This window comes from Cuculus canorus, chromosome 32 (assembly GCF_017976375.1).
Source record: "Cuculus canorus isolate bCucCan1 chromosome 32, bCucCan1.pri, whole genome shotgun sequence".
Lineage (NCBI taxonomy): Eukaryota > Metazoa > Chordata > Aves > Cuculiformes > Cuculidae > Cuculus > Cuculus canorus.
This window is the reverse complement of record NC_071432.1, coordinates 884,007-910,352: the sequence shown is the minus strand read 5'-3', so window position 1 is coordinate 910,352 and position 26,346 is coordinate 884,007. Positions and strand designations below refer to the sequence as shown.

General features: G+C 58.8%; 1 protein-coding gene across 3 annotated transcripts in view; it reads left to right on the top strand.

Annotated features, from left to right (window-relative positions):
* Positions 1-26,346, top strand: part of CACNA1F (calcium voltage-gated channel subunit alpha1 F) — an 83,294-nt gene that overhangs the window by 24,028 nt on the left and 32,920 nt on the right. For all 3 annotated transcript variants that reach the window (XM_054052182.1, XM_054052181.1, XM_054052183.1), the window contains exons 16-27: positions 1,699-1,819; positions 2,785-2,866; positions 4,789-4,843; positions 5,717-5,789; positions 6,055-6,178; positions 8,360-8,489; positions 10,706-10,765; positions 13,859-13,965; positions 17,639-17,726; positions 19,675-19,782; positions 21,793-21,845; positions 25,463-25,609. In XM_054052182.1, coding sequence (XP_053908157.1) covers positions 1,699-1,819; positions 2,785-2,866; positions 4,789-4,843; positions 5,717-5,789; positions 6,055-6,178; positions 8,360-8,489; positions 10,706-10,765; positions 13,859-13,965; positions 17,639-17,726; positions 19,675-19,782; positions 21,793-21,845; positions 25,463-25,609 — 1,148 coding nt within the window. The remainder of the gene's footprint in view (positions 1-1,698; positions 1,820-2,784; positions 2,867-4,788; positions 4,844-5,716; positions 5,790-6,054; positions 6,179-8,359; positions 8,490-10,705; positions 10,766-13,858; positions 13,966-17,638; positions 17,727-19,674; positions 19,783-21,792; positions 21,846-25,462; positions 25,610-26,346) is intronic.

Below are 26,346 nucleotides of genomic sequence, written 5' to 3'. Positions count from 1 at the left end.
ACCCAAAAAAACGTGAGGAGAACCCAAAATTCATGAGGAGAACCCCAAAAACTCGTGAGGAGAACCCAAAAAATGGTGAGGGGAACCCAAAAAAACCATGAGACGAACCCCAAAATCCATGAGGAACCCCATAGAGGGGACTCCAAAATCCATGAGGGACCCCAAAATCCATGAGGAACACCATAGAGGGACCCCAAAAAGCCATGAAGGGACCCCATGGGGGACCCCAAAAACCCATGAGAGACCCCATGGGGGGACCCTAAAACCCATGAAGAACCCCATGAGGGACCCCAAAATCCATGAAGAACCCCATAGAAGGACCCCAAAAGCCATAAGGAACCCCATGAGGGGACCCCAAAACCCATGAGGGACCCCATAGAGGGGACCCCAAAACCCATGAGGAACCCCATGGGGGGACCCCAAAGCCCATGAGGAACCCCATAGAGGGGACACCAAAAGCCATGAAGAACCCCATGGGGGACCCCAAAGCCCATGAGGGACCCCAAAATCCATGAGAAACCCCATGGGGGGACCCCAAAGGCCATGAGAACACCATAGAGGGACCCCAAAAGCCATGAGGGACCCCATGGGGGACCCCAAAATCCATGAGGGACCACATGGGGGACCGCAAAATCCATGAGAGACCCCAAAATCCATGAGGAACCCCATAGAGACCCCAAAACCCATGAGAGACCCCATGGGGGGACCCTAAAACCCATGAAGAACCCCATGAGGGACCCCAAAATCCATGAAGAACCCCATAGAAGGACCCCAAAAGCCATAAGGAACCCCATGAGGGGACCCCAAAATCCATGAGGAACCCCATAGAGGGGACCCCAAAACCCATGAGGAACCCCATGGGGGAGCCCAAAATCCATGAGAGACCCCAAAACCCATGAGGAACCCTATGGGGGGACCCCAAAGGCCATGAGAAACACCATAGAGGGACCCCAAAATCCATGAGGGACCCCATAGGAGACCCCAAAACCCACGAGGGACCCCAAAATCCATGAGAAACCCCATAGAGGGACCCCAAAACCCATAAGGAACCCCATAGAAGGGACCCCAAAACCCATGAGGAACCCCAAAATCCATGAGGAACCCCATACAGGGGACCCCAAAACCCATGAGGGACCCCATGGGGGGACCCTAAAACCCATGAAGAACCCCATGGGGGACCCCAAAATCCAGGAGAGACCCCAAAACCCATGAGGAACCCCATGGGGGGACCCTAAAACCCATGAAGAACCCCATGGGGGACCCCAAAGCCCATGAAGGACCTCAAAATCCATGAGGAACCCCATAGAAGGGACCCCAAAACCCATGGGGGACCCCAAAATCCATGAGGAACCCCAAAAATCCATGAGAAACCCCATGGGGGGACCCCAAAGGCCATGAGAAACACCATAGAGGGACCCCAAAACCCATGGGGGACCCCAAAATCCATGAGAGACCCCAAAAATCCATGAGAAACCCCATGGGGGGACCCTAAAACCCATGAGGGACCCCAAAATCCATGCGAAACCCCATGGGGGGGACCCCAAAAGTGGTCCTGTAGCCTCTGCAGTTCGATTGTGCTCTGTGCTGGAGGTGGCGGTGAACTGGGAGCAGTGGGGGGGGGGTACTGGGAGCACTGGGAGGGGGTACTGGGAGCACTGGGAGGGGTGCTGAGGTTTTGGGGTGCTCTGTCCCCCCCAGATCCTGACGGGCGAAGACTGGAACGCGGTGATGTACGATGGGATTATGGCCTACGGGGGTCCCGTTTTCCCGGGAATGCTCGTTTGCGTCTACTTCGTTATCCTCTTCATCTGCGGGAACTGTGCGTGAGCACTGGGAGCACTGGGAGGGACTGGGAGGGACTGGGAAAGGGATAGGGGGGGACTGGGAGCACTGGGAGGGACTGGGAAAGGGATGGGGGGGGGACTGGGAGCACTGGGAGGGACTGGGAAAGGGATAGAGGGGGGACTGGGAGCACTGGGAGGGACTGGGAGGGACTGGGAAAGGGATAGAGGGGGACTGGGAGCACTGGGAGGGACTGGGAAAGGCATAGGGGGGAACTGGGAGCACTGGGAGGGACTGGGAAAGGGATAGAGGGGGACTGGGAGCACTGGGAGGGACTGGGAAAGGGATAGGGGGGGGACTGGGAGGGACTGGGAAAGGGATAGGGGGGGGAACTGGGAGCACTGGGAGGGACTGGGAAAGGGATAGGGGGGCACTGGGAGCACTGGGAGGGACTGGGAAAGGGATGGGGGGGACTGGGAGGGACTGGGAGCACTGGGAGGGACTGGGAAAGGGGCACAGAGGGAAACTGGGAGGTACTGGGAGCACCAGAGGGGAACTGGGAGGGACTGGGAGCTCTTGGTGGGACTGGGAGTGGGATGCAGGGGAACTGGGAGGGACTGGGAGGAACTGGGAGCACTGGGATGAGCTTGGAGGGACTGGGAGAGGGGCGCAGGGGATCTAGGGGGGAACTGGGAGGGACTGGGATGGACTGGGAGCACTGGGATGGGCTCGGAGGGACTGGGAGGGACTGGGAATGGGGCAGAGGGTAACTGGGAGGAACTGGGAATGGGGCAGAGGCGAACTGGGAGGGACTGGGAGTGGAGATGGAGGGACTGGGACCGGAATCGTGGTGTACTGGGAGGGACTGGGAAGACTGGAGCCACCAGGGAGGGGGTAGAGGGGAACCGGGAGGATACTGGGAGGATACTGGGAGGATACTGGGGGATACTGGGAGGATACTGGGGGATACTGGGAGGTAACTGGGAGCACTGGGTTCTGCAGACATTCTCCTCAACGTCTTCTTGGCCATCGCGGTGGACAATTTGGCCGACGGCGACAGCATCGGCGGAGGGGGCGGCAAAACGTGAGGGGGTCCTTTCGGGGGGCCTCAGGCCCCTTTTGGGGGGTCCTCAGTCCCTTTTGGGGGTCCTCAGTCTCTTTGGGGGTCCTGAGTCCCTTTTTGAGGGGTCCTCAGTCCCTTTTGGGGGGTCCTGAGTCCCTTTTGGGGTGTCCTGAGTCCTTTCTGGGGGTTCCTGAGTCCCTTTTGGGGGTCCTTTGGGGGTATTGAGTCCTTTCAGGGGGTCCTGAGTCCTCTTTGGGGGGTCCTGAGTCCCTTTTTGAAGGTCTTTTGGGGTTCCTGAGTCCTTTTGAGGGGTTCTGAGTCCCTTTTGGGGGGTCCTCAATCCCTTTTTGGGGGTCCTCAGTCCCTTTTGGGGTGTCCTGAGTCCCTTTTGGGGGTTCCTGAGTCCCTTTTGGGGGGTCCTGAGTCCCTTCTGGGAGCCCTGAGTCCTTTTCAGGGGTCCTGAGTCCCTTTTTGGGGGTCCTTTGGGGGTTCTGAGTCCTTTTGAGGGGTCCTGAGTCCTTTTTTGGGGGGTTCTGAGTCCTTTTTTTGGGGGGTCCTCAGTCCTTTTGGGGGGGTCCTCAGTCCCCTTTTGGGGTTCCTGAGTCCTTTTGGGGGGTCCTCAGTCCCTTTTTGGGGGTCTTTTGGGGGTTCTGTGTCCTTTTTTGGGGGGGTCTGAGTCCCTTTTAGGGGGTCCTGAGTCCCTTTTTGGGGGTCCTCAGTCCCCTTTTGGGGTTTCTGAGTCCCTTTTGGGGGGTCCTCAGTCCCTTTTTGGGGTTCCTGAGTCCCTTTTTGGGGTCCTGAGTCCTTCTGGGGGGTCCTCAGTCCTTATTGGGGGATCCTCAGTCCCTTTTTGGGGTCCTGAGTCCTTTTGGGGGGTCCTCAGTCCTTATTGGGGAGTCCTCAGTCTCTTTTTGGGGGGTCCTGAGTCCTTTTGGGGGGTCCTCAGTCCTTATTGGGGAGTCCTCAGTCCCTTTTTGGGGTCCTGAGTCCTTTTGGGGGGTCCTCAGTCCTTATTGGGGAGTCCTCAGTCCCTTTTTGGGGGTCCTGAGTCCTTTTGGGGGGTCCTCAGTCCTTATTGGGGAGTCCTCAGTCCCTTTTTGGGGGTCCTGAGTCCTTTTGGGGGGTCCTCAGTCCTTACTGGGGGGTCCTCAGTCTCTTTTTGGGGGTCCTGAGTCCTTTTCAGGGGGTCCTAAGTCCCTTTTTGGGGGTCTTTTGGGGGTTCTGAGTCCTTTTGAGGGGTCCTGAGTCCTTTTTTGGGGGGCCTGAGTCCCTTTCGGGGGTCCTCAGTCCCTTTTTGGGGGTCTTTTGGGGTTCCTGAGTCCTTTTGAGGGGTTCTGAGTCCCTTTTTGGGGGATCCTCAGTCCCTTTTTGGGGGTCCTGAGTCCCTTTTGGGGGGTCCTCAGTCCTTATTGGGGTTCCTGAGTCCCTTTTGGGGTTCCTGAGTCCCTTTTGGGGGTCTTTTGGGGGTCCTGAGTCCTTTTCGGGGGTCCTCAGTCCCTTTTTGGGGTTCCTGAGTCCCTTTGGGGGGTCCTCAGTCCCTTTTTGAGGGTCTTTTAGGGGTCCTGAGTCCCTTTTTGGGGGATCCTCAGTCCCTTTTTGGGGTTCTGAGTCCTTTTTGGGGGGTCCTGAGTCCCTTTCGGGGGGTCCTGAGTCCCTTTTTGGGGGTCCCTTAGGGGGTCCTGAGTCCCTTTTTGGGGTGTCCTGAGCCCCTTTTTGGGGTGTCCTGAGCCCCTTTGGGGGGTCCTGAGTCCCTTTTTGGGGGTCCTGAGCCCCTTTTGGGGGTTCCTGAGCCCCTTTTGGGGGTCCCTCACTCCCTTTTGGGGGTCCCTCACTCCCTTTTTGGGGGTTCCTGAGCCCCTTTTGGGGGTCCCTCACTCCCTTTTGGGGGTTCCTCACTCCCTTTTTGGGGTTCTCTGTACCCCCTTTTTCTCCCCCCATTACAGAGAGAAGTCCGAAGAGACAGAATCCGAACCCGGAAACAGCGATGTGAGAGTGAAGGTGAATTTGGGGGGACCCCAACTGCCCCCCTCAAACCCCCTCTGAACCCCCAAATCCCCCCCAACCCCCCCAATGTACCCCCAAATGCCCCCTGTGCCCCCCAAACCCCCCAATGTACCCCCAAATCCCCGCCAAATCCCCCTCAAACCCCCCCAATGTACCCCCAAATCCCCCCCAAACCCCCCCAATGTACCCCCAAATCCTCCCAAATCCCCCTCAAACCCCTCCAATGTACCCCAAAATCACCCCCTGTGCCCCCCAAACCCCGCAATGTACCCCCAAATCCCCCCTGTGCCCCCCAACCCCCCCAATTTACCCCCAAATCCCCCCTGTGCCCCCCAAAACCCCCCCAATGTACCCCAAAATCCCCCCTGTGCCCCCCCAAACCTTCCCTGTACCCCCAAATCCCCTCCGTCCCCCCCTTTTCCCCCCCTTTTCCCCCCCAAATCCCCTCTGTCCCCCCCTTTTCCCCCCAAATCCCCTCCGTCCCCCCCTTTTCCCCCCCTTTTCCCCCCCAAATCCCCTCCGTCCCCCCCTTTCCCCCCCTTTCCCCCCCAAATCCCCTCCGTCCCCCCCTTTTCCCCCCCGGACCCCCCCAAATCCCCTCCGTCCCCCCCTTTTCCCCCCCTTTCCCCCCCAAATCCCCTCCGTCCCCCCCTTTCCCCCCCTTTCCCCCCCAAATCCCCTCCATCCCCCCCTTTTCCCCCCCTTTTCCCCCCCAAATCCCCTCCGTCCCCCCCTTTTCCCCCCCAGACACCCCCAAATCCCCCCCTTTTCCCCCCCTTTTCTCCCCCTTTTCCCTCCCAGAGCCCCCCTTTTCCCCCCCAGACACCCCCAAATCTCCTCCGTTCCCCCCTTTTTTGCCCCCCAAAGGTTGAGGGGGAGCAGCCGGAGGAGGAAGAAGAGGAGGAAGAGGAAGAGGAAGAGGAGGAAGAAGAGGAGGAAGGTGAGCAGGAAGTCGGGCGAAGGGTTACTGGGAGCACTGGGGGGATACTGGGAGACACTGGGAGCACCGTGGGGGACACTGGGGGATACTGGGAGACACTGGGGGACACTGGGAGCAATGGGAGACACTGGGGGATACTGGGAGACACTGGGGGGATACTGGGAGACACTGAGAGCACCGTGGGGGACACTGGGGGATACTGGGAGACACTGGGAGATACTGGGAGTGCTGGGGGTGACACTGGGGTGACATTGGGGTTCCACAGGTGCCGAGGAGGGGGGGTCGCGGGGGGGGTCTCGTTCGGAGCCCCCCGAGGAACCGCCCCCCAAAGCCAAAGTGGCCCCAATCCCCGAGGGCAGCGCCTTCTTCCTCCTCAGCAGCACCAACCCGTGAGCAACTGGGAGCACTGGGAGCACTGGGAGGGACTGGGAGGGACTGGGGGGCACTGGGGGGCACTGGGGAGGGGGCACTGAGCCGTGATGTGGGGACTGGGGGGCACTGGGAGCACTGGGAGGCACTGGGGGGGACTGGGGGGACTGGGGAGGGGGGAGAGACCCGTGAGAGGGGTACTGGGAGGGACTGGGAGGGACTGGGAGGCACTGGGGAGGGGGCACTGGTCCATAATGGGGGCACTGGGAGGGACTGGGAGCACTGGGAGGGACTAGGGGGCACTGGTCCATAATGGGGGCACTGGGAGGGACTGGGAGGGACTGGGAGGCACTGGGGAGGGACTGAGAGGCACTGGGAGGGACTGGGAGGCACTGGGGGGCACTGGGGGGGACTGGGGAGGGACTGTTGGGGGGGGCACTGGGGGGCACTGGGAGGGACTGGGGGGCACTGGGGGGGACTGAGGAGGGGGGAGTGACTCGTGAGAGGGGTACTGGGAGGGACTGGGGGGCACTGGGAGGCACTGGGAGGGACTGGGGAGGGGGCACTGATCCATGATGGAGGGACTGGGAGGCACTGGGAGGGACTGGGGGGCACTGGGGAGGGGGGAGTGACCCATCAAGGGGGCACTGGGGGGCACTGGGGGGGACTGGGAGGGACTGGGGAGGGAGGACTGACCCGTGAGAGGGGTACTGGGAGGCACTGGGAGGGACTGGGAGGGACTGGGGAGGGGGGAGCAACCCGTGAGAGGGGGACTGGGAGGGACTGGGAATCACTGGGAGGGACTGGAAGGGACTGGGAGGGACTGGGGAGGGGGGAGTGACTCGTGAGAGGGGTACTGGAAGGGACTGGGAACCACTGGGAGGGACTGGGAGGGACTGGGAGGGACTGACAGGGACTGGGGAGGGGGTGAGACCCGTGAGAGGGGTACTGGGAGGGACTGGGGGGCACTGGGAGGGACTGGGAAGCACTGGGGAGGGGGTAGTGACCCATCAAGGGGGCACTGGGGGACACTGGGAGGCACTGGGAGGCACTGGGAGGGACTGGGGAGGGGGGAGTGACCCGTGAGAGGGGCACTGGGAGGGACTGAGGGGCACTGGGGGAGACTGGGAGGGACTGGGAAGCACTGGGAGGGACTGGGAGGGACTGGGAAGCACTGGGGAGGGGGGAGTGACCCGTCAAGGGGGCACTGGGGGACACTGGGAGGCACTGGGAGGGACTGGGGAGGGGGGAGTGACCCGTGAGAGGGGGACTGGGAGGCACTGGGAATGGGGCAGTGGTCCATACTGGTTTATACTGGTTTATACTGGTCCATGCGGCTGCGGGCGGGCACTGGGAGCACTGGAACTGAGGGCACTGTTGGCACTGGGAGCACTGGGAATGGGTCCCTGGGAGCGCTGGGGCTGCGGCAGTGCTCCATACTGGTTCCTACTGGTCCATACTGGTTTATACTGGTCCATACTGGTTTATACTGGTTTATACTGGTTTATACTGGTCCATGCGGCTGCGGGCGGGCACTGGGAGCACTGGAACTGGGGGCGCTGTTGGCACTGGGAGCACTGGGAATGGGTTCCTGGGAGCGCTGGGGCTGTGGCAGTGCTCCATACTGGTCCGTACTGGTTTATACTGCTTTATACTGGTTTATACTGGATTATACTGGTCCATACTGGTTTATACTGGTTTATACTGGTCCATCCAGCTGTGGGCGGGCACTGGGAGCACTGGAACTGGGGGCACTGTTGGCACTGGGAGCACTGGGAATGGGTCCCTGGGAGCGCTGGGGCTGCGGCACTGCTCCATACTGGTTCCTACTGGTTTATACTGGTTTATACTGGTCCATACTGGTTTATACTGGTTTATACTGGTCCATGCGGCTGCGGGCGGGCACTGGGAGCACTGGAACTGAGGGCACTGTTGGCACTGGGAGCACTGGGAATGGGTCCCTGGGAGCGCTGGGGCCGCGGCAGTGCTCCATACTGGTCCGTACTGGTTTATACTGGTTTATACTGGTTTATACTGGTCCATCCGGCTGCGGGCGGGCACTGGGAGCGCTGGAACTGGGGGCACTGTTGGCACTGGGAGCACTGGGAATGGGTCCCTGGGAGCGCTGGGGCTGTGGCCCTGCTCCATACTGGTCCATACTGGTTTATACTGGTTTATACTGGTTTGTACTGGTCCGCCAGGCTGCGGGTGCGCTGCCACGCCCTCATCCACCACCACGTTTTCACCAACCTCATCCTCGTCTTCATCATCCTGAGCAGCGTCTCCCTCGCCGCCGAAGACCCCGTCCGCGCCCACTCGCCCCGGAACCACGTCAGACTGGGAGCACTGGGAGCAACTGGGAGCAACTGGGAGGCACTGGGAGGCACTGGGAGGGAGGGCTGTGGCCATCATCTAACTGGGAATTGGGACTGGGAGCACTGGGAGCACTGGGAGCACTGGGATTGAGGCACAAATGGGTCATAGTGAGCACAGAGACTGGGAGGGAACTGGGAGCACTGGGAGGAACTGGGAGGCACTGGGATGAACTGGGAGGCACTGGGAGGGAGGGCTGAGGCCTTCGTCTAACTGGGAATTGGGACTGGGAGCACTGGGAGCACTGGGAGCAGTGGGATTGAGGCACAAATGGGTCATAGTGAGCACACGGACTGGGATTGGGAGGCACTGGGAGGCACTGGGAGCACTGGTTCTTACTGGGAGGGAACTGGGATGAACTGGGAGGCACTGGGAGGGAGGGCTGAGGCCTTCGTCTAACTGGGAACTGGGACTGGGAGCACTGGGAGCACTGGGATTGAGACACAAATGGGTCATAGCGAGCACAGAGACTGGAACTGGGAGCACTGGGAGGCACTGGGAGCACTGGTTCTTACTGGGAGGGAACTGGGAGGCACTGGGAGGCACTGGGAGGGAGGGCTGTGGCCTTCGTCTAACTGGGAATTGGGACTGGGAGCACTGGGAGCACTGGGAGCACTGGGATGGAGGCACAAATGGGTCATAGCGAGCACACGGACTGGGACTGGGAGGGAACTGGGAGCACTGGGAGGCACTGGGAGCACTGGTTCTTACTGGGAGGGAACTGGGAGCAACTGGGAGGCACTGGGAGGGAGGGCTGAGGCCTTCGTCTAACTGGGAACTGGGACTGGGAGCACTGGGGGCACTGGGAGCAGTGGGATTGAGGCACAAATGGGTCATAGTGAGCACAGAGACTGGGACTGGGAGGCACTGGGAGCACTGGTTCTTACTGGGAGGTACTGGGAGGCACTGGGAGGGAGGGCTGAGGCCTTTGTCTAACTGGGAATTGGGACTGGGAGCACTGGGAGCACTGGGATTGAGACACAAATGGGTCATAGTGAGCACAGAGACTGGGAGGCACTGGGAGCACTGGGAGGCACTGGGAGCACTGGTTCTTACTGGGAGGTACTGGGAGGCACTGGGAGGGAGGGCTGTGGCCTTTATCTAACTGGGAATTGGCACTGGGAGCACTGGGAGCACTGGGATTGAGGCACAAATGGGTCATAGCGAGCACAGAGACTGGGACTGGGAGGGAACTGGGAGGCACTGGGAGCACTGGTTCTTACTGGGATGAACTGGGAGGGAACTGGGAGGCACTGGGAGGGAGGGCTGAGGCCTTCGTCTAACTGGGAACTGGGACTGGGAGCACTGGGAGCACTGGGATTGAGGCACAAATGGGTCATAGTGAGCACAGAGACTGGGACTGGGAGGCACTGGGAGCACTGGTTCTTACTGGGAGGTACTGGGATGAACTGGGAGGCACTGGAAGGGAGGGCTGTGGCCTTCATCTAACTGGGAACTGGGACTGGGAGCACTGGGAGCACTGGGAGCACTGGGATTGAGGCACAAATGGGTCATAGCGAGCACAGAGACTGGGACTGGGAGGGAACTGGGAGCACTGGGAGGAACTGGGAGCACTGGTTCTTACTGGGATGAACTGGGAGGCACTGGGAGGCACTGGGAGGAACTGGGAGCACTGGTTCTTACTGGGATGAACTGGGAGGGCGCTGGGAGGCACTGGTTCTTACTGGGATGAACTGGGAGGGCACTGGGAGGGCACTGGTTCTTACTGGGATGCACTGGGAGGGCACTGGGCGGGCACTGGTTCTTACTGGGATGCACTGGGAGGGCACTGGGATGAACTGGGAGGCACTGGGAGGGCACTGGTTCTCACTGGGATGCACTGGGAGGGCACTGGGATGAACTGGGAGGCTCTGGGAGGGCACTGGTTCTTACTGGGATGAACTGGGATGAACTGGGAGGCACTGGGAGGGCACTGGGATGAACTGGGATGAACTGGGAGGGCACTGGGATGAACTGGGAGGGCACTGGGCGGGCACTGGTTCTTACTGGGATGAACTGGGAGGGCACTGGGATGAACTGGGAGGGCACTGGGAGGGCACTGGTTCTTACTGGGATGAACTGGGAGGCACTGGGATGAACTGGGAGGCACTGGGAGGGCACTGGTTCTTACTGGGATGAACTGGGAGCACTGGGATCCCCCTTTTCCCCCTCAGATTTTGGGTTACTTCGACTACGCCTTCACCTCCATCTTCACTGTGGAGATTCTGCTCAAGGTGAGGCCTTTTGGGGTCCCCCCCGGGGGTTTTGGGGTCCCCCCCATGGTTTTGGGGGTCCCCCCATGTTTTTTGGGGTCCCCTCAGGACTATGGGGGTCCCCCCATGGTTTTTTGGGGGTCCCCCCGAGGTTTTTGGGGTCCCCTCTGTGGTTTTGGGGTCCCCTCAGGACTTTGGGGGTCCCCCCGAGCTCTTTTTGGGGTCCCCCTCTGTGGTTTTGGGGTCCCCTCAGGACTTTGGGGGTCCCCCCGAGCTCTTTTTGGGGTCCCCTCTGTGGTTTTGGGGTCCCCTCAGGACTTTGGGGGTCCCCCCGAGCTCTTTTGGGGGTCCCTCCATGGTTTTTGGGGTCCCCTCAGGACTTTGGGGGTCCCCCGGGTTTTTTTGGGGGCTCCCCCTGTGTTTTTTGGGGGTCCCCCATGGTTTTGGGGGTTCCCTCGTGGTTTTTGGGGGTCCCCTCAGGACTTTAGGGGTCCCCCCGGTTTTTTTGGGGGTCTCAGGGTTTTTTTGGGGTCCCCTCTGTGTTTTTTGGGGGTCTCTGGGGGTTTTTTTTGGGGTCCCTCCATGTTTTTTGGGGTCCCCTCAGGACTTTGGGGATCCCCCATGGTTTTTTTGGGGTTCCCTCAGGACTTTGGGGGTCCCCCCGAGCTCTTTTGGGGGTCCCTCCATGGTTTTTGGGGTCCCCTCAGGACTTTGGGGGTCCCCCCGGGTTTTTTTGGGGGCTCCCCCTGTGTTTTTTGGGGGTTCCCTCGTGGTTTTTGGGGGTTCCCTCGTGGTTTTTGGGGGTCCCCTCAGGACTTTAGGGGTCCCCCCGGTTTTTTTGGGGGGTCTCAGGGTTTTTTTGGGGTCCCCTCTGTGTTTTTTGGGGGTCTCTGGGGGGTTTTTTTGGGGTCCCTCCATGTTTTTTGGGGTCCCCTCAGGACTTTGGGGATCCCCCATGGCTTTTTTGGGGTTCCCTCAGGACTTTGGGGGTCCCCCCGAGCTCTTTTTGGGGTCCCCCTGTGTTTTTTGGGGTCCCCTCAGGACTTTGGGGGTCCCCCCGGGTTTTTTGGGGGGCTCTCCCTGTGTTTTTTGGGGGTCCCCCATGGTTTTGGGGGTTCCCTCGTGGTTTTTGGGGGTCCCCTCAGGACTTTAGGGGTCCCCCCGGTTTTTTTTGGGGGTCTCAGGGTTTTTTTGGGGTCCCCTCTGTGTTTTTTGGGGGTCTCTGGGGGGTTTTTTTGGGGTCCCTCCATGTTTTTTGGGGTCCCCTCAGGACTTTGGGGATCCCCCATGGTTTTTTTGGGGTTCCCTCAGGACTTTGGGGGTCCCCCCGAGCTCTTTTGGGGGTCCCCCAGTGTTTTTTTGGGGTCCCCTCAGGACTTTGGGGATCCTCCCGGGTTTTTTTGGGGGCTCCCCCTGTGTTTTTTGGGGGTCCCCCATGGTTTTGGGGGTCCCCTCGGTGGTTTTGGGGTCCCCTCAGGACTTTAGGGGTCCCCCCATGTTTTTTTGGGGGTCCCCTCTGTGTTTTTTGGGGGTTCCCCGTGTTTCTTGGGGGTCTCTGGGGGGTTTTTTTGGGGTCCCCCATGTTTTTGGGGTCCCCTCAGGACTTTGGGGGTCCCCCCTGGGTTTTTTTTGGGGCTCCCCCTGTGTTTTTTGGGGTCCCCCTGTGTTTTTTGGGGGTCTCTGGGGTTTTTCTTAGGGGTCCCCCCATGTTTTTTGGGGTCCCCTCAGGACTTTGTGTACCCCCGGGTTTTTTTTGGGGTCCCCCCCATGCTTTTATGGAGGGAATCCCCTTATTTTTTGGGGGGGATCCCCAATATTTTGGGGTCCCCCCGTGTTTTTTGGAGGGGGTCCCCAATTTTTTTGGGATCCCCTTTTATTCTGGGGGATCCCCCATTTTTTTAGGGTCCCCTTTTATTTTGGGAGATCCCCTTTATTTTGGGGTCCCCTTTTATTCTGGGGGATCCCCATTTTTTTGGGATCCCCTTTTACTCTGGGGGATCCCCCATTTTTTGGGGAGTCCCCTTTTATTTTGGGGTCCCCTTTTATTTTGGGGGATCCCCCATTTTTTTGAGGGTCCCCTTTTATTTTGGGGTCCCCTTTTATTCTGGGGATCCCCATTTTTTTGGGGGTCCCCTTTTATTTTGGGATCCCCTTTTATTCTGAGGGTCCCCTTTTATTTTGGGGGATCCCCTTTATTTTGGGGTCCCCTTTTATTCTGGGGGATCCCCCATTTTTTTAGGGTCCCCTTTATTTTGGGGTCCTCTTTTATTTTGGGGGATCCCCATTTTTTTGGGATCCCCTTTTACTCTGGGGGATCCCCCATTTTTTGGGGAGTCCCCTTTTATTTTGGGGTCCCCTTTTATTTTGGGGAATCCCCCTTTTTTTAGGGTCCCCTTTTATTTTGGGGTCCCCTTTTATTTTGGGGGATCCCCCCTTTTTTTAGGGTCCCCTTTTATTTTGGGGTCCCCCTTTATTTGGGGATCCCCTTTATTTTGGGATCCCCTTTTATTTTGGGGGATCCCCCTTTTTTTAGGGTCCCCTTTTATTTTGGGGGTCCCCTTTTATTTTGGGGGATCCCCATTTTTTGGGGTCCCCTTTTATTCTGGGGGATCCCCCATTTTTTTGAGGGTCCCCTTTTATTTTGAGGGTCCCCATTTTTTTAGGGTCCTCTTTTATTTTGGGGATCCCCATTTTTTTAGGGTCCCCTTTTATTTTGAGGGTCCCCATTTTTTTGGGTCCCCTTTTATTTTGGGGTCCCCTTTTATTCTGGGGATCCCCCTTTTATTTGGGGGTCCCCTTTTATTTTGGGGGATCCCCATTTTTTGGGGGTCCCCTTTATTTTGGGGTCCCCCTTTACTTTGAGGGTCCCCTTTTACTCCGGGGAATCCCCTCCATTATAAAGGGATCCCCACATTATTTTCAGGGGGGGTTTCCACCTTTATTTGGGGCTTCTCTGGGGGTCTTTTTGGGGTTATCTTTGGTTTTTTTGGGGCTCTGTTTTTTTTGGGGGGGGTCTTTAGGTTTGGGGGTGTTTTTTTGGGGGGTCTTTGTGGTTTTGGGGTGTGGCCAAAGTTGGGGTTCAGGGCTCGGTTCCCCCCCCCCCCCCCCCCTCAGATGACGGCGTTTGGAGCGTTCCTGCACAGAGGCTCTTTCTGTCGCAATTGGTTCAATCTCCTCGACCTCCTCGTGGTCGGAGTGTCCCTCATCTCCTTCGGCATCCAGTGAGCACTGGGGGGCACTGGGAGGGACTGGGAGGGACTGGGAGGGGACTGGGAGGGACTGGGAGGGACTGGGAGGGGACTGGGGGGGGACTGGGGGGGACTGGAGGGGAACTGGGAGGGACTGGGAGGAGTTTAGAGGGGACTGGGAGGGACTGGGAGGGGATTGGGAGGGACTGGGAGGAGTTTAGAGGGGACTGGGAGGGACTGGGAGGGGATTGGGAGGGACTGGGAGGGACTGGGAGGGACTGGGAGGAGTTTAGAGGGAACTGGGGGGAACTGGGAGGGACTGGGGGGGACTGGGAAGGGAGTGGGAGGGACTGGGAGGGGACTGGGAGGGGACTGGGGGGGACTGGGGGGGACTGAGAGGGGACTGGGAGGGGACTGGGAGGGACTGGGAGGGGACTGGGGGGGACTGGGGGGGGACTGGGAGGGGACTGGGAGGGGATTGGAGGGGATTGGGAGGGACTGGGAGGGAATTGGGAGGGGACTGGGAGGGACTGGGAGGGACTGGGGGGGACTGGGAGGGACTGGGAGGGACTGGGGGGGACTGGGAGGGGACTGGGAGGGGACTGGGGGGAACTGGGAGGGACTGGGAGTGGTATAGGGGGCACTGGGAGGCACTGGGAGGAACTGGGAGGGACTGGGAGGGACTGGGAGGGGACTGGGAGGAGTTTAGAGGGAACTGGGAGGGACTGGGAGGAGTTTAGAGGGAACTGGGAGGGACTGGGAGGGACTGGGGGGCACTGGGAGGGGACTGCGAGGGACTGGGAGGAGTTTAGAGGGAACTGGGAGGGACTGGGGGGGACTGGGAGGGGACTGGGAGGGACTGGGAGGAGTTTAGAGGGAACTGGGGGGGACTGGGAGGGACTGGGGGGGACTGGGAAGGGAGTGGGAGGGACTGGGAGGGGACTGGGAGGGACTGGGAGGGGACTGGGGGGGACTGGGAGGGGACTGGGAGGGCCTGGGGGGGACTGGGGGGGGACTGGGAGGGGACTGGGAGGGGATTGGAGGGGATTGGGAGGGACTGGGAGGGAATTGGGAGGGGACTGGGAGGGACTGGGAGGGACTGGGGGGGACTGGGAGGGACTGGGAGGGGACTGGGAGGGACTGGGAGTGGTATAGGGGGCACTGGGAGGGGACTGGGAGGGACTGGGAGGGACTGGGAGGAATTGGGAGGGACTGGGAGGGACAGGGAGGGGACTGGGAGGAGTTTAGAGGGAACTGGGGGGGACTGGGAGGGGAATGGGAGGGACTGGGGGGGACTGGGAGGGACTGGGAGGGGACTGGGAGGGGATTGGGAGGGACTGGGGGGGACTGGGAGGGACTGGGAGGGACTGGGGGGGACTGGGGGGGACTGGGAGGGGACTGGGGGGAACTGGGAGGGACTGGGAGTGGTATAGGGGGCACTGGGAGGCACTGGGAGGGACTGGGGGGGACTGGGGAGGACTTGGGGGGGACTGGGGGGAACTGGGAGGGACTGGGAGTGGTATAGGGGGCACTGGGAGGCACTGGGAGGGACTGGGGGGGGACTGGGAGGGGACTGGGGGGAACTGGGAGGGACTGGGAGTGGTATAGGGGGCACTGGGAGGCACTGGGAGGGACTGGGGGGGACTGGGGAGGACTCGGGGGGGACTGGGAGGGGACTGGGGGGAACTGGGAGGGACTGGGAGTGACTGGGAGTGGTATAGGGGGCACTGGGAGGCACTGGGAGGGTACTAGGAGGCACTGGGAGGAGTTTAGAGGGAACTGGGGGGAACTGGGAGGGACTGGGAGGGGACTGGGATGAGTTTAAAGGGAACTGGGAGGAACAGGGGGGACTGAGAGGGACTGGGAGTGGTGGAGGAGGGACTGGGAGGGTACTGGGAGGGACTGGGAGGGACTGGGGGGGACTGGGGGGGACTGGGAGGGGACTGGGAGGGACTGGGGGGCACTGGGAGGTACTGGGAGTGGTATAGGTGGTACTGGGGGGCACTGGGAGGGACTGGGGGGCACTGGGAGTGGTATAGGTGGTACTGGAAGGCACTGGGAGGGACTGGGGGGCACTGGGAGGCACTGGGAGTGGTATAGGTGGCACTGGGAGGTCATTGGGAGGCACTGGGAGGGACTGGGGGGCACTGGGAGGCACTGGGAGTGGTATAGGTGGTACTGGGGGGCACTGGGAGGCACTGGGAGTGGTATAGGTGGTACTGGAAGGCACTGGGAGGGACTGGGGGGCACTGGGAGGCACTGGGAGTGGTATAGGTGGCACTGGGAGGTCATTGGGAGGCACTGGGAGGGACTGGGCGGCACTGGGAATGGTGGAAGAGGCACTGGGGGTTACTGGGCGTCACTGGGGTGGCACTGGGCGTCACTGGGGTGTTACTGGGGGGTTACTGGGGTGTTACTGGTGGTTACTGGTGGTTACTGGTGCGTTACTGGTGGGCACTGGGGCAGCACTGGGTGTTACTGGTGTGTTACTGGTTTAACTGGTGTGTTACTGGTGTTCCTGGTGTGTTCCTGGTGGGCACTGGGGCGGCACTGGGCTGTTACTGGTGTGTTACTGGTTTAACTGGTGTGTTGGTGGTGTGTAACTGGTGTTACTGGTGCGTTCCTGGTGCGTTGCTGGGTGTTACTGGTGGTTACTGGTGTGTTACTGGTGTGTTACTGGTGGTTACTGGTGTTACTGGTGCGTTACTGGTGGGCACTGGGGCAGCACTGGGTGTTACTGGTGTGTTACTGGTTTAACTGGTGTGTTACTGGTGTTCCTGGTGTGTTCCTGGTGGGCACTGGGGCGGCACTGGGCTGTTACTGGTGTGTTACTGGTTTAACTGGTGTGTTGGTGGTGTGTAACTGGTGTTACTGGTGCGTTCCTGGTGCGTTGCTGGGTGTTACTGGTGGTTACTGGTGTGTTACTGGTGTGTTACTGGTGGTTACTGGTGTTACTGGTGTGTTACTGGTGGGCACTGGGGCGGCACTGGGTGTTACTGGTGCGTTCCTGGTGCGTTGCTGGGGGTTACTGGGCTGTTACTGGTGTGTAACTGGTTTAACTGGGCTGTTCCTGGTGTGTTACTGGTGTAACTGGGCTGTTCCTGGTGGGCACTGGGGCGGCACTGGGCTGTTACTGGGCTGTTACTGGTGGTTACTGGGCTGTTACTGGTGTTACTGGTGTGTTCCTGGTGGGCACTGGGGCGGCACTGGGCTGTTACTGGGCTGTTACTGGTGTTACTGGTGCGTTACTGGTGCGTTGCTGGGGGTTACTGGGCTGTTACTGGTGTTACTGGGCTGTTACTGGTGTTACTGGTGTGTTACTGGTGTTCCTGGTGTGTTCCTGGTGGGCACTGGGGCGGCACTGGGCTGTTACTGGGCTGTTACTGGTGTTACTGGTGCGTTACTGGTGCGTTGCTGGGGGTTACTGGGCTGTTACTGGTGTTACTGGGCTGTTACTGGTGTTACTGGGCTGTTACTGGTGTTCCTGGTGTGTTCCTGGTGGGCACTGGGGCGGCACTGGGCTGTTACTGGTGTGTTACTGGTGTTCCTGGTGCGTTCCTGGTGCGTTGCTGGGGGTTACTGGGCTGTTACTGGTGTTACTGGGGGTTACTGGTGGTTACTGGTGCGTTCCTGGTGCGTTGCTGGGGGTTACTGGGCTGTTACTGGTGGTTACTGGTGTGTAACTGGTGGTTCCTGGTGTGCGCAGCTCCAGCGCCATTTCCGTGGTGAAGATCCTGCGAGTGCTGCGAGTGCTGCGCCCCCTGCGGGCCATCAACCGCGCCAAAGGCCTCAAGGTGCGCCCCGGCCCTCTGTCCCCTCTGTCCCTCTGTCCCCTCTGTCCCTCTGTCCCTCTGTCCCTCTGTCCCCTCTGTCCCTCTGTCCCTCTGTCCCCTCTGCCCCTCTGTCCCTCTGTCCCCTCTGTCCCTCTGCCCCTCTGTCCCTCTGTCCCTCTGTCCCCTCTGTCCCTCTGTCCCCTCTGTCCCCTCTGTCCCTCTGTCCCTCTGTCCCTCTGTCCCTCTGTCCCCTCTGCCCCTCTGTCCCTCTGTCCCTCTGTCCCATTGTCCCTCTGTCCCCATTGTCCCCATTATCCCTTTGTCCCTCTGTCCCCATTGTCCCCATTATCCCATTATTATCCCATTGTCCCCTCTGTCCCCATTGTCCCCATTATCCCATTATTATCCCTCTGTCCCCATTATCCCATTGTCCCCTCTGTCCCCATTATCCCATTATTATCCCTTTGCCCCCTCTGTCCCCATTGTCCCATTGCCCCCTCTGTCCCCATTGTCCCCATTATCCCTTTGCCCCCTTTGTCCCCATTGTTCCATTGTCCCCATTATCCCATTATCCCTCTGTCCCATTACCCCATTGTCCCCTCTGTCCCCTCTGTCCCCATTGTCCCATTGTCCCCATTGTCCCCATTATCCCATTATTATCCCTTTGCCCCCTCTGTCCCCATTGTCCCATTGTCTCTCTGTCCCCATTATCCCATTATTATCCCTCTGTCCCCATTATCCCATTATTATCCCATTATTATCCCTCTGTCCCCATTTTCCCCATTATCCCATTATTATCCCATTGTCCCCATTGTCCCCATTATCCCATTATTATCCCTTTGCCCCCTCTGTCCCCATTATCCCATTATTATCCCATTATTATCCCTCTGTCCCCATTATCCCATTATTATCCCATTGTTCCTCTGTCCCCATTGTTCCATTATCCCATTATTATCCCTTTGTCCCTCTGTCCCCATTGTCCCCATTATCCCATTATTATCCCTCTGTCCCCATTGTCCCCTCTGTCCCCATTGTCCCCATTGTCCCCATTATCCCATTATTATCCCATTGTCCCTCTGTCCCCATTATCCCATTATTATCCCTTTGTCCCATTGTCCCCATTGTCCCCATTATCCTATTATTATCCCTTTGCCCCCTCTGTCCCCATTGTCCCCATTATCCCTCTGTCCCCTCTGTCCCCATTGTCCCCATTATCCCTCTGTCCCCTCTGTCCCCATTGTCCCCATTATCCCTTTGCCCCTTCTGTCCCCATTATCCCATTATTATCCCTCTGTCCCCTCTGTCCCCATTGTCCCCATTGTCCCCATTGTCTCTCTGTCCCCATTACCCCATTGTCCCCATTATCCCTTTGCCCCCTCTGTCCCCATTGTCCCATTGTCCCCATTATCCCATTATTATCCCTCTGTCCCCATTGTCCCATTGTCCCCTTTGTCCCCATTATCCCTCTGTCCCCATTGTCCCCATTATCCCTCTGTCCCCATTGTCCCTCTGTCCCCATTGTCCCCATTATCCCATTATTATCCCATTGTCCCCATTGTCCCCTTTGTCCCCATTATCCCTCTGTCCCCATTGTCCCCATTATCCCATTATTACCCCTCTGTCCCCATTGTCCCTCTGTCCCCATTACCCCATTGTCCCCATTATCCCTTTGCCCCCTCTGTCCCCATTATCCCTCTGTCCCCATTGTCCCATTGTCCCCTCTGTCCCCATTGTCCCCATTATCCCTTTGCCCCTTCTGTCCCCATTACCCCATTATTATCCCTCTGTCCCCTCTGTCCCCATTGTCCCCATTATCCCTTTGCCCCCTCTGTCCCCATTGTCCCTCTATCCCCATTGTCCCCATTACCCCTCTGTCCCCGTTGTCCCCTCTGTCCCCGTTGTCCCCTGTCCCCCCCGTCCCCCCCCGCGGCGGTCGTTGCTGAGGTGGCGCCCCCCGGTGTGCGCTCAGCACGTGGTGCAGTGCGTGTTCGTGGCCATCCGCACTATCGGCAATATCATGATCGTCACCACGCTGCTCCAGTTCATGTTCGCCTGCATCGGGGTGCAGCTCTTCAAGGTGGGGGCGCCCCGACACCGGGGGAGAGGGGGGGGACCCCGACAGCTGGGGAGAGAGGGGGACCCCAAGATCTGGAGAGAGAGGAGAGAGGGGGGGACCTCGACATCTGGAGAGGGACCCCAGCATCTGGAGAGAGGGGGACCTCAACATCTGGAGAGACGGGAGGAGGGGACCCCGACAGCTGGAGAGACGGGAGGGGGGGACCCCGACAGCTGGGGGGGGACCCCAACATCTGGAGAGAGGGGGACCTCAATATCTGGAGAGGGACCCCAAGATCTGGGGAGGGGGACCTCAATATCTGGAGGGGGGGGACCTCGACATCTGGAGAGAGGGGGGAGGGGGGGACCTCAACATCTGGAGAGGGACCTCAATATCTGGGGAGAGGGGACCTCAATATCTGGAGAGAAGGGAGGGGGGGACCTCAACATCGGGAGAGAGAGGGGAGGGGGGGACCTCAACATCTGGAGAGAGAGAGGTGAGGGGGGGGACCTCAACATCTAGAGAGAGGGGGGAGGGAGGGGGACCTCGACATCTGGAGAGAGAGGGAAGGGGGGGACCTCAACATCTGGAGAGAGGGGGGAGGGAGGGGGGGGACCCCAACATCTGGAGAGGGGAGAGGGGACCTCAACATCTGGAGAGAGTGGGGAGGGAGGGGGACCCCAACATCTGGAGAGAGGGGAGAGGGGGGGACCCCAACATCTGGAGAGAGAGGGGAGGGGACCCCAACATCTGGAGAGGGGAGGGGGGGACCCCGACAGCTGGAGAGAGAGGGAAGAGGGGGGGAACTCAACATCTGGAGAGAGAGGGGAGGGGGGGGACCTCAACATCTGGAGAGGGACCTCAATATCTGGGGAGAGGGGGACCCCAACATCTGGAGACAGGGGAGGGCACCCCGACATCTGGAGAGGGAACCCAGCATCTGGAGAGAGGGAGGACCTCAATATCTGGGAGGAGGACCCCAAGATCTGGGGAGGGGGACCTCAACATCTGGAGAGACAGGGGAGGGGGGGACCCCAACATCTGGAGAGGGACCTCAATATCTGGGGAGAGGGGACCTCAATATCTGGAGAGAAGGGGGGGGGGACCCCAACATCTGGAGAGGGGAGAGGGGACCTCAACATCTGGAGAGAGAGGTGAGGGGGGGGACCTCAACATCTGGAGAGAGGGGGGAGGGAGGGGGACCCCAACATTTGGAGAGAGAGGAGAGGGGGACCTCAACATCTGGAGAGGGAAGAGGGGAGGGGGGGACCCCAACATCAGGAGAGAGGGGAGAGGGGGGGACCCCGACAGCTGGAGAGAGGGGAGGGGGGGGACCTCAACATCGGGAGAGAGGGGAGGGGGGGGACCTCAACATCTGGAGAGGGACCTCAATATCTGGGGAGGGGACCTCAATATCTGGAGGGGGGGGACCTCGACATCTGGAGAGAGAGGGGAGGGGGGGACCCCGACATCTGGAGAGGGGAGGAGGGGGGGACCTCAACATCTGGAGAGGGACCTCAATATCTGGAGAGAGGGAAGAGGGGGGGGAGCTCAACATCTGGAGAGAGGGGGACCTCAATATCTGGGAGGGGGACCCCAAGATCTGGGGAGGGGGACCTCAATATCTGGAGAGGGGAGAGGGGACCTCAATATCTGAGAGGGGACCTCAACATCTGGAAAGGGGGGACCTCAATATCTGGGGAGGGGACCCAAACATCTGGGGAGGGACATCAACATCCGGAGAGAGGGGGACCTCAACATCTGGGGGGGACCTCAACATCTGGGGGGGGAGCCTGACATCTGGGGGACCCCAACATCTGCAGAGAGAGGGACCTCAACATCTGGGGGGGACCCCGACACCTGAGACCCCCATTTACCCCCCCCAAAGCCCCTAATTTATCCCCCTGGACCCCAATTTACCCCCCTGAACCCCTAAATTAACCCCTTTGACACCCAATTTACCCCTCTGACCCCCCAATTTACCCCCCTGACCCCCCAATTTACCCCCCTGACCCCCAATTTCCCCCCCAGGGCAAATTCTACAGCTGCACCGATGAGGCCAAACACACCCCCGAGGAGTGCAAGTGGGTGACACCCCCAAAAGTGACCCCAAACACCCCAAAAGTGACCCCAAACACCCCCACAGTGACCCCAAAGAGCCCAAATGTGACCCCAAAGAGCCCCAAAGTGACCCCAAAGAGCCCAAATGTGACCCCAAACCCCCCAAAAGTGACCCAAAACCCCCCAAAAGTGACCCCAAAGAGCCCAAAAGTGAACCCAAACCCCCCAAAAGTGACCCCAAACACCCCCATAGTGACCCCAAACCCCCCAAAAATGACCCCACACCCCCCAAAAGTGACCCAAAACCCCCCAAAAGTGACCCCAAAGAGCCCAAAAGTGACCCCAAACCCCCCAAAAGTGACCCCAAACACCCCCAAAGTGACCCCAAACACCCCAAAAGTGACCCCAAACCCCCCAAAAGTGACCCCAGATACCCCAAAAGTGACCCCAAAGAGTCCAAAAGTGACCCCAAAGAGCCCAAATGTGACCCCAAACCCCCCCAAAATGACCCCAAAGAGCCCAAAAGTGACCCCAAACCCCCCAAAAATGACCCCAAAGAGCCCAAATGTGACCCCAAATACCCCAAAAGTGACCCCAAACACCTCCATAGTGACCCCACACCCCCCAAAAGTGACCCCATCACCCCAAAAGTGACCCCAAACACCCCAAAAGTGACCCCAAGGAGTCCAAAAGTGACCTCAAACCCCCCAGAAATGACCCCAAAGAGCCCAAATGTGACCCCAAATACCCCAAAAGTGACCCCAAACCCCCCAAAAGTGACCCCAAACACCCAAAAGTGACCCCAAACACCCCCATAGTCACTCCAAACACCCCAAAAGTGACCCCAAACACCTCCATAGTGACCCCAAACACCCCAAAAGTGACCCCAAAGAGCCCAAATGTGACCCCAAACCCCCCAAAGTGACCCCAAAGAGCCCAAATGTGACCCCAAATACCCCAAAAGTGACCCCAAACCCCCCCATATTGACCCTAAACCCCCCAAAAGTGACTGAAACACCCCAAAAATGAACCCAAACACCCCCAAATTGGCCCCAAACCCCCCAAAAGTGACCCCAAACACCCCCATAATAACCCCAAACACCCCCATATTGACCCCAAACCCCCCAAAAGTGACCCCAACCCCCCCAAAAGTGACCCCAAATACCCCCAAAGTGACCCCAAAGAGCCCAAAAATGACCCCACACCCCCCAAAAGTGACCCAAAACCCCCCAAAAGTGACCCCAAAGAGCCCAAAAGTGACCCCAAACCCCCAGAAGTGACCCCAAACCCCCCAAAAGTGACCCCAAACACCCCCATAGTGACCCCAAACCCCCCAAAAGTGACCCCAACCCCCCCAAAAGTGACCCCAAATACCCCCAAAGTGACCCCAAAGAGCCCAAAAATGACCCCACACCCCCCAAAAGTGACCCAAAACCCCCCAAAAGTGACCCCAAAGAGCCCAAAAGTGACCCCAAACCCCCACAAGTGACCCCAAACCCCCCAAAAGTGACCCCAAACACCCCCATAGTGACCCCAAACCCCCCAAAAATGACCCCACACCCCCCAAAAGTGACCCAAAACACCCCAAAAGTGACCCCAAAGAGCCCAAAAGTGACCCCAAACCCCCCAAAAGTGACCCCAAACACCTCCATAGTGACCCCAAAGAGCCCAAATGTGACCCCAAATACCCCAAAAGTGACCCCAAACACCTCCATAGTGACCCCAAACGCCCCCAAAGTGACCCCAAACACCCCAAAAGTGACCCCAAACCCCCCAAAAGTGACCCCAAACACCTCCATAGTGACCCCAAACACCCCAAAAGTGACCCCAAAGAGCCCAAAAGTGACCCCAAACCCCCCAAAAGTGACCTCAAACACCCCCATAGTCACCCCAAACACCCCCATATTGACCCCAAACCCCCCAAAAGTAACCCCAAACACCCCAAAAGTGACCCCAAAGAGCCCAAAAGTGACCCTCACCCCTAAAGTGACTCCAAACACCCCCAAAAATGACCACAAACACCCCAAAAGTGACCCCAAACACCCCAAAAATGACCCCAAACACCCAAAAGTGACCCCAAACCCCAAAAGTGACTCCAAACACCTCCATAGTGACCCCAAAGAGCCCAAAAGTGACCCCAAAGTGACCCCAAACACCCCCATATTGACCCCAAACCCCCCAAAAGTAACCCCAAACACCCCAAAAGGGACCCGAAACACCCCCAAAAGTGACTGAAACACCCCCAAAGTGACCCCTCACCCCAAAAGTGACCCCAAACACCTCCATAGTGCCCCCAAACCCCCCCCAAAATGACTCCAAACCCACAAAAGTGACCCCAAAGAGCCCAAAAGTGACCCCAAACACCCCCATAGTGACCCCAAACACCCCAAAAATGACCCCACACCCCCCAAAAGTGACCCCAAAGAGCCCAAAGGTGACCCCAAAGAGCCCAAAAGTGACCCAAAACCCCCCAAAAGTGACCCCAAAGAGCCCAAAGGTGACCCCAAAGAGCCCAAAAGTGACCCAAAACCCCCCAAAAGTGACCCCAAACCCCCCAAAAGTGACCCCAAACACCCCAAAAGTGACCCCAAACACCCCCATAGTGACCCCAAACCCCTCAAAAGTGACCCCAAACACCCCCATAGTGACCCCAAACACCCCAAAAGTGACCCCAAACACCCCAAAAGTGACCCCAAACACCCAAAAGTGACCCCAAATACCCCAAAAGTGACCCCAAAGAGCCCAAAAGTGACCCCAAAGAGCCCCAAAGTGACCCCAAACACCTCCATAGTGACCCCAAACACCCCAAAAGTGACCCCAAAGAGCCCAAAAGTGACCCCAAACACCCCCATAGTGACCCCAAACCCCACAAAAGTGACCCCAAAGAGCCCAAAAGTGACCCCAAACCCCCCAAAAGTGACCCCAAACACCTCCATAGTGACCCCACACCCCCAAAAGTGACCCCAAAGAGCCCAGAAGTGACCCCAAACACCCCCAAAATGACTCCAAACCCACAAAAGTGACCCCAAACACCCCAAAAGTGACCCCAAAGAGCCCAAAAGTGACCCTCACCCCTAAAGTGACTCCAAACACCCCCAAAAATGACCACAAACACCCCAAAAGTGACCCCAAACCCCAAAAGTGACTCCAAACCCCAAAAGTGACTCCAAACACCTCCATAGTGACCCCAAAGAGCCCAAAAGTGACCCCAAAGTGACCCCAAACACCCCCATATTGACCCCAAACCCCCCAAAAGTAACCCCAAACACCCCAAAAGGGACCCGAAACACCCCCAAAAGTGACTGAAACACCCCCAAAGTGACCCCTCACCCCAAAAGTGACCCCAAACACCCCCATATTGACCCCAAACCCCCCAAAAGTGACCCCAAACACCTCCATAGTGCCCCCAAACCCCCCCAAAATGACTCCAAACCCACAAAAGTGACCCCAAAGAGCCCAAAAGTGACCCCAAACACCCCCATAGTGACCCCAAACACCCCAAAAATGACCCCACACCCCCCAAAAGTGACCCCAAAGAGCCCAAAGGTGACCCCAAAGAGCCCAAATGTGACCCCAAACCCCCCCAAAAATGTCCCCCCGTCCCGGCCTCGTCCCCACGGTTGTCCCCTCTGTGGCTCAGGGGGACCTTTCTGGTGTATAAGGACGGGGACGTCTCCCACCCTTCGGTTCGGGAACGTTTGTGGCACAACAGCGACTTCAACTTCGATAACGTCCTGGCGGGAATGATGGCGCTCTTCACCGTCTCCACCTTCGAGGGGTGGCCCGCGTGAGTCGGGGACACCGGGGGGACACCGCGGGGACACCGCCGCCTTCATAATGGCCCTTCCTTGAGGGTCCTCACCTTGGGGACACCAAAACCTCATCTTGGGGACACCAAAACCTCTTCTTGGGGACATCAGGACCTCATCTTGAGGGGTTCCTTGAGGTTCCTCATCTTGGGGACACCAGAAGCTCATGTTGGGGACACCAGGACCTCATGTTGGGGACATCAGGACCTCATCTTGAGGGGTTCCTTGAGGTTCCTCAACTTGGGGACACCAGAAACTCATCTTGGGGACACCAGGACCTCATCTTGAGGGGTTCCTTGAGGTTCCTCAACTTGGGGACACCAGAACCTCATCTTGGGGACATCAGAACCTCATCTTGGGGACACCAGGACCTCATCTTGAGGGGTTCCTTGAGGTTCCTCAACTTGGGGACACCAAAACCTCATCTTGAGGACACCAGAACCTCATCTTGGGGACATGAGGACCTCATCTTGAGGGGTTCCTTGAGGTTCCTCAACTTGGGGACACCAAAACCTCATCTTGGGGACACCAGAGCCTCATGTTGGGGACATCAGGACCTCATCTTGGGGGGTTCCTCAACCCCATCTTGGGGGTCTTCTCATCTTGGGAGTCTCCTCAGGGTTCTTCATGTCGGATTTCTCCTCCCATTGAGGTTCTCCTCTTCCCGTTGACGTTCTCCTCCTCCTTTTGAGGTCCTCCTCCTCCCATTGAGGTC